The 14,136-nt window shown below is 34.3% G+C and overlaps 1 protein-coding gene across 19 annotated transcripts in view; it reads right to left on the bottom strand.

The window, feature by feature from the left end:
• The window catches only part of VPS13B (vacuolar protein sorting 13 homolog B), a 916,166-nt gene that overhangs the window by 724,119 nt on the left and 177,911 nt on the right, over positions 1 to 14,136 (bottom strand). For all 19 annotated transcript variants that reach the window (XR_008509424.2, XM_054519206.2, XM_054519208.2 and 16 more), the window contains one exon: positions 3,647 to 3,828. Coding sequence is in view for 18 of the 19 variants with exons in the window: in XM_054519206.2 (XP_054375181.2) it covers positions 3,647 to 3,828 (182 nt within the window). In the remaining variant the exon portion in view is untranslated. The remainder of the gene's footprint in view (positions 1 to 3,646; positions 3,829 to 14,136) is intronic.

The raw sequence follows: 14,136 nt of genomic DNA, 5'->3' as shown, positions 1-14,136 counted from the left end.
AGGACGAGGTGGGTGAATTACTTGAGGTAAGGAGTTCAAGACCAGCCTGACCAACATGGTGAAACCCTGTCTCTACTAAAATACAAAAAACTTACCCAGGTGTGGTGATGCGCCTGTAATCCCAGTTACAAACCCAGGAGGTGGAGGTTGCAGTGAGCCAAGATCACACCACTGCACTCCAGCTTGGGTGACAGAGGGAGAATCCAACTCAAAAAAAAAAAAAAATCCCTAAGGACTCCATCCAAAAACTTTTAGAACTGATAAGTGATTTCAGTAAAGCTGTGGGATACAAAATAAACATGTAAAAATCAGTACCATTTTTATGCATTAACATGTCCAAAACTAAAACTATCCAAAAAAAATTAGGAAAACAATCCCATTTATAATAGCAAAAACAAAAATACATGGATATAAAGTTAACCAAGGATATGAAAGATCTGTATACTGAAAAGTATAAAACACTGATAAAAGAAACTAAAAAAAAAATACAAATAAATGGAAAGATATTCTGTGCTAATGAACTGGGAGAATTAATGTTAAAATGTCCATATTACCCAAAGCAATATACAGATTCAGTGCAACCCTTATCAAAATTCCAATGTCATTTTTCACAGAAACAGTAAAAAAATCCTTAAATTCATATGGAATAAAAGACCTCAAAGAACAAAAGCAATATTAAACAAAAAAGAATAAAGCTGAAGAAATCACACTATCTGACGTTATACTAAAAGGCTATAGCAATCAAAACAGCATGGTACTGGCATGAAGACAGACACATCAACCTACGAAACTAGACAGAATCCAAAATAAACCCACACATTTATGGACAATTGATCTTTGATGAAGATGCCAAGAATATACAATGGGGAAAGAACAGATTCTTCAATAAATGCTGCTGGGAAAACTGGATATCTACATGCAGAACAATGAGACTGAATCCTTATCTAACACCATGAGGAAAAACCAATTCAGAAGGGATTAAAGACTTAAATATAAGATCTGAAACTGTAAATCTACTAGAAGAAACTTATGGACAAAGCTTCATTGGTCTGGGCATTGACTATAACCCTGAAAGCACAGGAGATGAAAGCAATAACAGAAAAATGGGACTGCATCAAACAAAACCTTCTGCCCAGCAAAAGAAACAATTAACAGAATGAAGGAAGAACACAGAAACTGGGAGAAAAATTTGCAAACCATCCCTCTGATAAAGAGTTGTTATCCAAAATATCTAAGGAACTCAACTCAATAATAAGAAAACAAATAATCCAATTTTAAAATGGGCACAGGACCTGAACAGACATTTCTCAAAGGATGACAAATGGCCAACGGGTTCATGAACAATGCAAACGGCCAACATAAAAATGGTTCATACAAATGACCAACAAGTATATGAAAACATACTCAACATCATTAATTACTAGAGAAATGTAAATTAAATTCACAATGAGATATAACCACATACCTGTTAGAATGGCCATTCTCAAAATGATGAAAGGTAAGTGTTAGCAAGGATGTGGAGAAAAAGAGAATACCATTGGTGGGAATGAAAATTAATGCAACCTTCACGCCTATAATCCCAGCACTTTGGGAGGTTGAGGCAGGCAGATCATGAGGTCAAGAGATAGAGACCATCCTAGTCAACATGGTGAAACTCTGTCTCTACTAAAAATACAAAAAATTAGCTGGGTGTGGTGGTGCACACCTGTAGTCCCAGCTACTCAGGAGGCTGAGGCAGGAGAATTGTTGTACCTGGGAGGCGGAGGTTGCAGTGAGCCGAGATCGCGCCACTGCACTCCAGCCTGGCAACAGAGCAAGACTCCATCTCAAAAAAAAAAAGAAAAAAGAAAATTAGTACAACCATTATGGAAAACGATATGGGAGTTCCTCAAAAATCTAAAAATATAAGCAATCCCACTTCTGGGTATATGTCCAAAGAAAATGAAATCATGTTAGAGAGATATCTGCACACCCATGTTCACTGTACAATAGCCAAGATATGAAATCAGTATAAGTATCCATCAAGTGATGAATGGATAAAGAAAACATGGCATATATCCACAATAGATTACTATTCTGCCTTAAATAAAGAAGGAAATTCTGTCGTTTAAGACAACACAGTTGAACCTGGAGGACATTATACTAAGTGAAATAAGCCAGGTACTGCAGGATCTCACTTAAATGTGGTATCTAAAAAAGTCAAACTCATAGAAGTAGAGAGTAGAATGCTGGTTAGAGTAGAATGGTGGTTAGAGTAGAACGGTGGTTACCAAACGTAGGCGGAATGGAGTGGGGGTGGGTATGTAACAGGAAGATGCTGTTCAAAGGGTACAAAGTTTCAGTTAGACAGGAGCAGTAAGTTCAATTCAAAAAGAGGATACAAATATGTATGTCTGTATGTGTTTATATACACACTAAAATCTGCATACTACTTCGGGGGCTTCAGAAAACTCTAAGTCCTTTCATAAGCTCCGAGTGAAGAACCTCTAGCCTACTGCAACATTTATCTTGTTATTCTTTATATAATGCTAAAAGCCAGCACCAAAACTACTACAACCCGAACATCCCTAATCTGAAAACCCAAAATCTGAAATGCTTCAAAATTCAAAACTCTTTGGGCACTGACATGATACAAGTAGAAAATTCTACACCTGACCTCATGTGATTAAGTCACACAAAATTATTAAAAATATTGTATAAAATTACCTTCAAACTACGTGTATAAGGTGTATATGAAATGTAAATGAATTTCATATTTAGACTCGAGTCACAGCTCCAGTATATCTCATTATGTATGTGCAAACATTCCAAATCTGAAAAAAATCTGAAATTTGAATCACTCTGGTACCAAACACTTTGGATAAGGGATAATCAACCTGTATTTTACAGTAGTTAATGTCTAGGCCAAATAAGAAAACTCTAATTATAATGTCAGGTCTGAAATTAAAACCTTCAAAAGCATCATATAAGAACAAAAGTCGCTTTATTTTAACAGACGAATTAAAAATAATGTTACTTTAAGCATAATTACACTTAAATTATAACCTTTAAAAACTACTTTTGTGTTACCGACAAACATAACATTATTTTGAACTGAAACAACTTTAAAAAGCTTCTATAATTTTTTGTTTACATGCAAACTGAGTGATAAGATGAAGGTATCTCTTATAGTGATATGAAAGCAGAAATTTGTATTTTTAGTAGTTAACTCCTTAAGGGTGTCAGATTAATGCTTTTCACACACACACACAAAAATTGTTTACCAAACTAACCAAGTATTATGAGTAAGAATTTATTTCATTTTACCAGTATAATCAAACATACTGTACTTATACTTAATTTGGTTATCATTTCAAACACATACATTGATACCCTCAAAAGTTATCCAAAGGGTAAATTATACAAGAAGCTGGTAAAAAATAATCTTTTGCAATTATGAAACATATGCAGAAATAGGTACGAGGAAATAAAACTGGATGGCTTAACTCATAATCTGGATTTTAAACATAAGCTATAAATATCTACATTCACAGAAACATATTACAATTTAAGTTGACCATGCTAGACATATGGATTTTCATAATAAAATATTAGTTGCCTCTAACACAAATTTTCCATACAGTTATCAAAAAGATTGTGTTCTTACCTATACTTAGGAAGATTTCACTTATCAAAGCTTCAATCACTGCAGAAGAGCTGACATTTCCAAGATGAGACCAACTTTGATATATTGCTTGCAAGAGAAGTGTCTGTGCTCTTGTAGCTTGAATTGTGAGATTTGGAAGTTCAAATATACCTTCAGTTATAGCAATCTGAGATCTTTTGGTCCTGCACAAGAAAACAGAAAGAATTGCAATACAGTAAATAGCATTTACAGACAACAAAATACTAAATGACTTAGGTTGCAAGGGAAGAAACGGTATACATCCAAAGTATTTTAAAATTTGATTAAACAAAATAGATATGCAATTCTGCTAACTTTAAGTTCCACTATTTAGAAACTCTGAATAATAAAATACAAAAATACAAACTAGAATGATGTCCATACACACATATTCACCTACACATATACTGCTCAAGCAATTACTACATAATCAAGGCAATCATCCTGAGTAAAAATAAAAATAGTGCTTCTTAACACTTAGAAAGGATTTACTGGCAAATCTGCATTGTTCTAGATTTCTTTTATCTGTTAACACGTTGAATCCTGCCATAATAACTCTATGAGGGAGGTACTATCATTATACTAGTTTTTCAAATGGGAAAACCAAGACACACACCGATATATTAAGGTATCAAATGTCATACTACTAAAAAAGAGGAAAAATTAGAATTTAAATGCAGGCAACCTGATCCACAGCCCTCTATCCTAATACTTTCTCTCAGAAGTATTTATGAAGTATTTACATTACATGCAGGACTCTACTTGACAGTAACATGGAAAATTATTTTTAAAATTTCTGCCCTGGAATATCTAATTTGTTGATCCCTTATTCATTTGGTTTTGTCTACGAATAAAGTGAATTATGTAATTAAATTTTCTAAATAACAAAGCCTCAAAGTAAGGAAACATTTCAATATGTCTGTGAACAACAAGTTTATACCGAAGGTTAATAAACGTGCAAGATAAAATAGAAGAACAATAAAACCATTTGTCATTTTTCCAACTGTAACCACACATGGAGAGTACAGAACATCTCTTGTATATCACCCTACCTCATATTCTGGCCACTGCTATGGAGACCAATTCAATGTACACTTTCATTTGCATTGCCTAAAGCCACCATGCAGCATGAGACACCAGCAAACTACTTTGCAATCATACATGCAGAAGATGGAAATGTAGGAACAAATGCTTCCCTCTCTTCTCCCACTAGCTGACTAGTCTCTGAGGAGTTCCCAGGAAATCGAGGACCAGGAAAGATAAAACACTAAAATAGGCCCGGCGCAGTGGCTCACGCCTGTAATCCGAGCACTCTGGGAGGCTGAGGCGGGCAGATCCCAAGGTCAGGAGTTCGAGACCAGGCTGACCAACATGGTGAAACCCCCGTCTCTAGCAAAATACAAAAATTAGCTGGGCGTGGTGGCGTGTGCCTGTAATCCCAGCTACTCAGGAGCCTGAGGCAGGAGAATTGCTTGAACTCAGGAGGCAGAGATTGCAGTAAGCCGAGATCGCGCCACTGCATTCCAGCCTGGGCGACAGAGAGAGACTCCATCTCAAAAAAAAAAAAGAGAGAGACTAAAATAACTGAACAAAGCTTTAATGGGACGTGGGACACTATTAAGAAATTTGAAGAAAACTGTAAACCCAAATATCCAAGAAGTTCAACAAACCCCAAGTAGAAGAGAATTAAAAACATACCAAGGCACATTATAATCAAATTGCTGAAAACTAGTGTTAAGGAGAAAAACACATCACATGTAAAGAAACAAAGCTACAAAATAAAGGCAGACTCCTCATCAGAAATCATGCACAACAGAAGACAACAGAATACCATGACTGAAATGCTGAAAGAAAAAAGGAAAACTGTCAGCCTAGAATCCAAAATTCAGAAAAAAAAAAAAATCTTTCAAAAATGTTAGCAAAAGAGCTTTCTTATGACTAAACGCTGGGAAGAATTCCTCACCAGCATATCTGTACTACAAAAAATGTTAAAGAAAATTCTTCAGGCTAAATGAATGTGATACCAGATGGAAATATTTGTGGCTCTACACAAAGAAATGTGAAGAGTGCTGGGAATGGTAAATATAAGGGTGAATTTTAAAAAAAAGAAGAAGAAGAAAGAAACATTATCTTCTAACAAGATTAAGAATTAACTGTTTAAAGCAAAAATCATAACAACATTGTTCAGAGTTTATGACATATGTAAAAGTAGAATGCACAATGTCAATAGCCAAGGACAGGAAGAGGGAAATGGAGGTTCTTACACAATGTATGACACAGTATAACATTATGTGAAGGTAGCTGTGATAAGTAAAAGATATAAACTGTAAACCCTAGAACAACTAAAGCCATAAAACTGAAAGGTAAAACTAATAAAGGCAATAGTGTAGACAGAGTGGAATAAGAATGGAATGGAGAGGTTGAAACAGAATGAATCTAAATAAAGTTATGAAAAGAAAAAAAGAAAACAAACAATAAATGGGACAACTAGAAAACAAACAGCAAGATACTAGAACTAAACCCCAAAATATAGTATTAAGTCTCAAACGTCTAAGCATACCAATTCAAGGAAGAGATTCTTCGATTATATTAAAAAAAAGACCCATATATATCCACTTTAAATAATAAAGTAGATAGGTTAAAAATTAAGGGGATAGGGGCATGAAGGAGTAAACGAACGAGCAAAACAAACACCACATAATTCTAATCAAAAAAGAGTTACGCATTAACATTAGACAAAGTAAACTCTGGAACAAAGACTATTACCATGGATATAGAGAGATTTTTTCATAATGATAACATGGTTAATTAAGTTTGTAGGCACTACAGATCTCCGAAATACATACATTTTTAAAAATACAGAACCGAAAACAGGAATAGACAAATCCAAAACCTGAAGATTTCAACACTCCTCTCAGGAATTGATAAAACAAATAGACCGTAAGTAAAGAATTAAAAACAAAAACAGTACTATCAATCGACTTGGCTTAACTGACATTTGTAGGACACTCCACCCAACAACAGCAGAATACACATTCACCAAGGCATACTACAAGAACATAAAAGCAAGTCTAAGTAAAATGAAAAAGGCTGAAATCATATACAGTATATGTGCTGATCACAATGGATTTAAACTATAAACTAATATCATAAAGTTATGTATAAATCTCCAAATAGCCAGAAGTTCAACAAATAAAATATAACTCAAATTAGGAATGTGGTAGATAAAATCTAGAAATACAAAAATAACAATTTTGAAAAATTATAAAACGATATTAGAAAAGGACACTGATATCAGTAATAGGAAAGGGCAATATAAAATATACATAATCAGTGTTCCTAAAGAGGAAAACAAATAGAAAAGAAATAGTATACAGAAATATTTATCAAAAAAAATCTTGTCTAAAATAAACACCTAAACTACAACGTGCACAATGTGACACAAACAATACTGATTCTGAATGATCATTATCCTAGTAGAGCCACTGAACTCCAAAAACGATAAGGAAAAAATTCTATGGGTATTCAAATAGATAAAGCAATGTGCAGCTACCAAGAAGTAAAATGAAAGTTTCCAGAATTTCCCAGACTTTCTATTATCCCTCCTACCCTGTTTACAACAGTCTAGTATACACAGTCAATTTATGTGCACAACTCATCTTTAAAAGAATATAAGGGAATTTTGGCCGGGCGCGGTGGCTCATGCCTGTAATCCCAGCACTTTGGGAGGCCGAGGTGGGCGGATCATCGGAGGCCGAGGTGGGCGGATCACGAGGTCAGGAGATCGAGACCATCCTGGCTAACATGGTGAAATCCCCTCTCTACTAAAAATACAAAAAATTAGCCAGGCGTGGTGGCAGGTGCCTGTGGTCCCAGTTACTGGGGAAGCTGAGGCAGGAGAATGGCATGAACCCGGGAGGCAGAGCTTGCAGTGAGCCGAGATCACGCCACTGCACTCCAGCCTGGGCGACAGAGCGAGACTCCATCTCAAACAAAACAAAACAAAACAAAACAAAACAACATATATGTGTGTGTGTGTGTATACACGTGAGTGTGTATACACGTGAGTGTATACACGTGAGAGTGTATACACGTGTGTGTATATACACGTGTGTATGTGTGTGTATATACACGTGTGTATGTGTGTATATACACGTGTGTATATGTGTGTGTATATATACACGTGTGTATGTGTGTATATATGCACGTGTGTATATATACACGTGTGTATGTGTGTGTATATACACGTGTATATATGTCTGTGTGTATATATACGTGTGTATATATGTGTGTGTATATATACGTGTGTATATATGTGTGTGTATATATACGTGTGTATATATATATGTAAGGGAACTTCAAGCTCTAACCTGATATACTGACATACTAATAGTCTCAAGTCAATGGGCTACCTTTGTAAATTCCAGACATGCTTTAAATTTCTGTCATCTTTCAAGTCAATGAGCTCCTTATGTAGCCACTGCTATGGTAGGCAAAGTCTACTTTGTTAATAAAACTAATAACCTTCAAAGCCAAGATTCAGTTTTTACTCTGTAGTTTCTAGGTCCATAAAGAAATGAGCTGTAATGTCCTTACTATTATTTAAATAATGAGGTCTCAGATGAGGCCTAGTTGACTTCATTCTTCATGTAGAAACTGTTCTCTAAAAAACCTATCTGTTGAGTAAATATTTATTAATTGCCTACTCTGTAAGCAGTTATATTCTAGCTATTTAGAAATATCTCAGCCATTTTAAGATTCCAATGAACAAAACAAAAAAATTAAAATCCTTGTCCTCAGAGAGCTTACATTCTAGTGGGGAGTGGAGGAAGACAAAAATCAATAAACATAAGGAAGTTATAAGAGAAATACTACTAGAAATAGAAAACGTAGTACATAACCAGCCTGATCAACATGGTGAAACCTCATCTCTATTAAAACACAAAAAATTAGCTGGGCATGGTGGCGGGCACCTGCAGTCCCAGCTACTCAGATGCTGAGGCAGGAGAATGGCTTGAACCCAGGAGGCGGAGGTTGCAGTGAGTCAAGATTACACCACTGCACTCCAGCCTGAGCATCAGAGTGAAACTCCATTTCAAAAAAACAAAAAAGAAAAGAAAAAGAAAAAAAGTGGAACATAAGCGGAATGAGATTGCTTCAGACCAAACAATTTTGTATACAGTAGGTAGGCTTTATTGTAAAGATAGATCTTATTAAATTGACACTTGAGCAGTCTTGAAGGAGGTAAAATACAGCTAGCTACATGGGTATCTCTGGAAAGCGTTTCAGGCAGATGCAACAGTTTGTGAACAAAGGCCATGAGGTAGAACAGGGCCTGACAAGTCCAAGCAATGACAAGGAAGCTAGTGTGGCTATAGCTGTTTGATAATCAAATTCACAATTTTTTGGTATGAGCATGTTTTCAGTCCTCTTGGGTATGTATATACCTGTGAATATAATTGCTGGGTCATATGATAACTCAATGTTCATCTTTTTTACAAATTGCCAAGTTGTGTTTTACATAGTAACTATACCACTGTGTGTGATGTTCCAATTTCCACCTATTCAGGCCGTACTTGTTATTTTCTGTTTATTTTTATTTTTTAAAATTACATCGCTTCTGATGGGTATGAAGTGGTATCTGCTGGTTTTGATTTTCATTTCCCTGATGTCTAATAATGTTGAGCATTTTTTCATGTGCTTATTGGCCATTTGTATATCTTCTTTGTCAAGTGTCTTTTCAGGTCCTATGTTCACTTTAAAAATTGGGCTGTGTATCTCGTTCTTGTTGAATTATGAGAGTTTTTTTTTATATTCTGAAAATGATAAATGATTTGCAAATATTTCTCCCATGCTGTAACTTGCCTTTTCACTTTCTTGATAGTATCTCTCGATTCACAAAAGTTTAAAATTCTAATGAAGTCCAATTTATCTTTTTTATTTTGTGGCTTTTGCTTGTTATAGATAAGCAAATATTGTTTTTTGGCTTAAAATCTGTTTTGTCAGAAATTAGGATTGTAGCTCCTATTTTTTTTCTATTTACTTGGTAGATTTTTCTCCAGCCCTTTATTTTGAGTCTGTAGGTGTCATATTGCATGTGAGATGGGTCTCTTGAAGACAGCATACCACCGGGACTTGGTTCTTTATCTAGCTTGCCTCTCTGTGCCTTTTAATTGGAGAATTTAGCCTATTTACATTCAAGATTAGTATTGGTAAGTGTAGATTTGACCCTGTCATCATTATGTTACCTGTTTACTACAGAGACTTGTTTGTATGGTTGCTATATACCACTGTTCTGTGTACTTAAGTGTTATTTTAGAGTGCCTGGTAATGGTCTTTCCTTTTCAAATTTAGTGCTTTTTTTCAGGAGCTTTTCTAAGACAGGTCTGGGAGTTACAAATTCTCTCAGCATTTGCTTGTCTGAAAAGGATCTTCTTTCTCTTTCACTTACGAAGCTTAGTTTGGACAGATAAGAAATTCTCGGTTGGAATTTCTTCTCTTTAAGAATGTTGAATAGTGACCCCCAGTCTCTTATGGCATGTGGGATTTCTCCTGAGAGATTCATTTTTGTTCTGATGTGCTTCCTTTTGAAGGTGATTTGACATTTCTCTCTAGCTGCCTAGAGACAAAGGTCTTAGAAGTAGGCAGAGTTATAAATCTCCATGATCTTGAATTAGACAATAGCTGCTTATCTATAACAAGCAAAAGCCACAAAATAAAAAAGATAAATTGGACTTCATTAGAATTTTAAACTTTCGTGAATCAAGAGATACTATCAAGAAAATGAAAAGGCAAGTTACAGCATGGGAGAAATATTTGCAAATCATTTATCTGATAAGGGTCTAGTTTCTAGAATATAAAAAAAAACTCTCATAATTCAACAAGAATGAGATACACAGCCCAATTTTTAAAGTGAACATAGGACCTGAAAAGACACTTGACAAAGAAGATATACAAATGGCCAATAAGCACATGAAAAAATGCTCAACATTATTAGACATCAGGGAAATGAAAATCAAAACCACAAGATACCACTTTGTACCCATCAGAAGGGATGTAATTTTAAAAAATAAAAATAAACAGAAAATAACAAGTATGGCCTGAATAGGTAGAAATTGGAACATCACACACAGTGGTATAGTTACTATGTAAAACACAATTTGGCAATTTGTAAAAAAGATGAACATTGAGTTATCATATGACCCAGCAATTATATTCATAGGTATATAGATACCCAAGAGGACTGAAAACATGTTCATACCAAAAAATTGCACAAGAATGTTCATTGCGGCAGTATTCTTAGCCAAAAAATGAGAACAACACAAATGTACCCCAACTGATGAATAAACAAAATGTATTCGATCCATACAAAGGAGTATTATTCGATCATAAAAAATTAAATACTGATACATGTTATATAACATGGATGAACCTTTAAAATATTACATTAACTGAACGAAGTCAGGCTAAAAAGTCCCATATTATATTATTCCCTTATTATAAAATGTCTAGACTCATAGAGACAGAATTTCCTTTTTGAGGTTTTGAAAATGTTCTGGAATTAGATAGTGGTGATGACTGCACAAAACTGTGAATATAGTAAAAACCACTTAATCGTACACTTTAAAATGATGAAATTTATGTTGTAAATTTTAGCTCAATGAAAACAAACTAGGTCCCTAAAGTATTAGAACTCTGTTCTTAGCAAAACTGATTCAAATACCAATGCCTTCCCTCACAAAAAAAAAAAAAAAATGTCCAAACAACAAAAATTAAAGCCTAGGGTCACCCCTGCCTCTGTCTGTCTCTGTCTCTGTCTCTGTCACTCTCTCTCTTTTTAAGACAGGGTCTCACTCTAGCCCTGGCTGGAATGCAGTAGCATGATCATGGTTCACTGCAGCCTCCATCTCCCAGGCTTAAGCAATCCTCCCACCTCAGTCACCCGAGTAACTGGGACAATAGGTGCATACCAGCATGCCTGGCTAATTTTTATTTTTTTATAGAGACAGGATCTCACTTAGTTGCCCAGGCAGGTCTCAAACTCCTGGGCTCAAGCAACCATCCCGCCTCACCCTCCCAAAGTGTTGGGATTACAGGCGTGAGTCACTGCACCCAGCCTACCCATCTCTCTTAATTAGTATGTAAGATCAATCAAATACACAGTTGCCCAATAAGAAAGTCACTATCCCATCCAACAACTTTCAAATCCTTAATAGCAACATGTGACACTACCTGTGTCCCTCAATCCACAATTCTGATCATATTTGGCTATAAAAGCCAAACGATTGGAATGAATGGACCAGAAAATAAATATGCAGTAAATAAAAGATCCCTTATACCAAACAGGTAAAGTATTAGAGATCAAAAGAAATAGAAGGATAAACAAATATGACTCAATTCATAAATCTGAATGTAATTATCCTTATTATTTCCTTTTGCTTTTCCAACATTTAGACCATTTTTAAAGACATTTTCTTTTCTTTCTCATTTTCCTTTTTATCCTATAAGTATTTTAAAATAGTTAACTAGGTCTCTCCACTATGTTCTCAAATTTCTGTTCCAATTCCTGAACCACCCCCCCACCCCTGCACCAAAAAACCCACAGCATTTTATTAGTGATAAGTAGTAAAGAACACAGACATTTGGAATATCTCCTATAATACAAAAATGTACAATTAATCTATCTTCAGGCACTCTGTTGCAATTAGGAGGTCCCATCGTGTAGCAAGAGCCATGTCCATATAACTACAGCAGTAAGTATTTATATGGCAAAATTATAGATGGGATTCATTTTTTTTACAAGCAGGTCTTTACTATTTCATAATAAATTCAGCTACCGTATATGGTACTCTTTCAAGCCAGCTTATATCACCTAAAATGTTCCCAAATGGATAACATAGACTTGAATAAAAACTTAAACACATGCAAATTCAGAAAGATTAATATATTGTACATTTTAGTAATGCCCAAGGGTAGGGAAAAATTCTCTCCTTAATTATTTTAATATCAAAGGAGAAGCTTACTTTGTACAAAAGTTAGAATTCAATAATAAACACACCAATTATACACACAGGATATGTCTTTGTGGTTTATTTTTCAGCTATAACCCACAACAAATAAAAATAAATTCTATTTATACTTCCATTAGATACTCCAGTGGTATTTAAACTGGCATAAATAAATTTAAAATTATTTGGCAATAGATGGTATCTTACACAATTATCTGTTAATGTAACAATACCAATGAAGAGGGGTTTTTCTCTTTTGCTTTTGTCAATTTTGAAATATTTGTAACTGGTTAACAAACGTAGAAAATAACAAATACTCAATGTATCTATTACCAATTCAACAAGCCATAACATTATACCATATTCACCTCAAAAAATTTTTTAAAGATCAACAGCTTTTACAACTTTATTTAAACTATTTGGGGGAGTCATTAAAATGTCAATAAAAATGCACAATAAAAAGTGTATTTTTCCTTGTGATTTATACCACTACATATTTATTAAACTTTACTTAAAACAAAATAGTTCAATTCATACCAAAAATTTCTAACTTCTGGACTTACCTAATATTTTGAAATATCACTAAATTTCCATTTTAACAGTTAAGCTGTTGAATATAAAATAATTTTTTTAACACATGCCCATTCCTCATATCCAGAAGTCTTAGTCTGAACATATGTTCATTTTACAGAATAGGTTTAAAAACTATCAATTCAAACATTACTCTCTAGGGAAAAATAAATCCTAGTGTAACTAGTGGGATAAACAACTCATTAAAACTCAACTTGGACAAACTCCAGGATAAATTAAAGGAAATAGAAACAAGTAGGTCTTGATTGTATAGTAGCAAAGACTAAAAATGAATATGGCCTAATTAACAAATACTTTGAAAGACTTTGCTTGTACCATTTATTGACAAACTACAACACAGAGCTGATGAAATTTCAGGACCAAACTGGCATTTCTTTAAAAAAAAATTCCTTCTTCTAAATTTTAAATAAAAATGATGGAAGTGTGGTTCTTACTACTCGATGCAAAGAAATTAAACAATCCATTCAAGTTCATAGGGATACCATTAAATTTTTGCCATATGTACACTTGAGGAACAGCCATCCATTCTTTTAAAATCAACACACCTCATAGCAATTGAAAGAATATTCTCAGCAACAGCTGGATCTAAAGATTTATACAGAGTCCCAAAATGCAAAGTTTGAACCTATAAATTGGTTCCAAAAATGTATTTTTGTTATTACTCATATCCTGTACAGTAAAATAAGATTAGTTCACTTTTTCCAAAATAAAATGAGTACAGTTCTTTGCTAACTCAACTTAGAAATGAAAACAGTTTAAAAAGCTAAGATGTATATTTCTTTGCACAGTGACTACTTAACTTACACATCAATACTCAATGAAAAGAAAAAAAGAAAAAAAGTTTTAAAAGTTTTAAAAAATTAAATAGATAAA

The sequence above is a fragment of the Pongo abelii genome, chromosome 7 (genome assembly GCF_028885655.2).
Source record: "Pongo abelii isolate AG06213 chromosome 7, NHGRI_mPonAbe1-v2.0_pri, whole genome shotgun sequence".
NCBI classification, from domain to species: domain Eukaryota; kingdom Metazoa; phylum Chordata; class Mammalia; order Primates; family Hominidae; genus Pongo; species Pongo abelii.
This window is presented reverse-complemented; position numbering and strand designations above follow the sequence as displayed.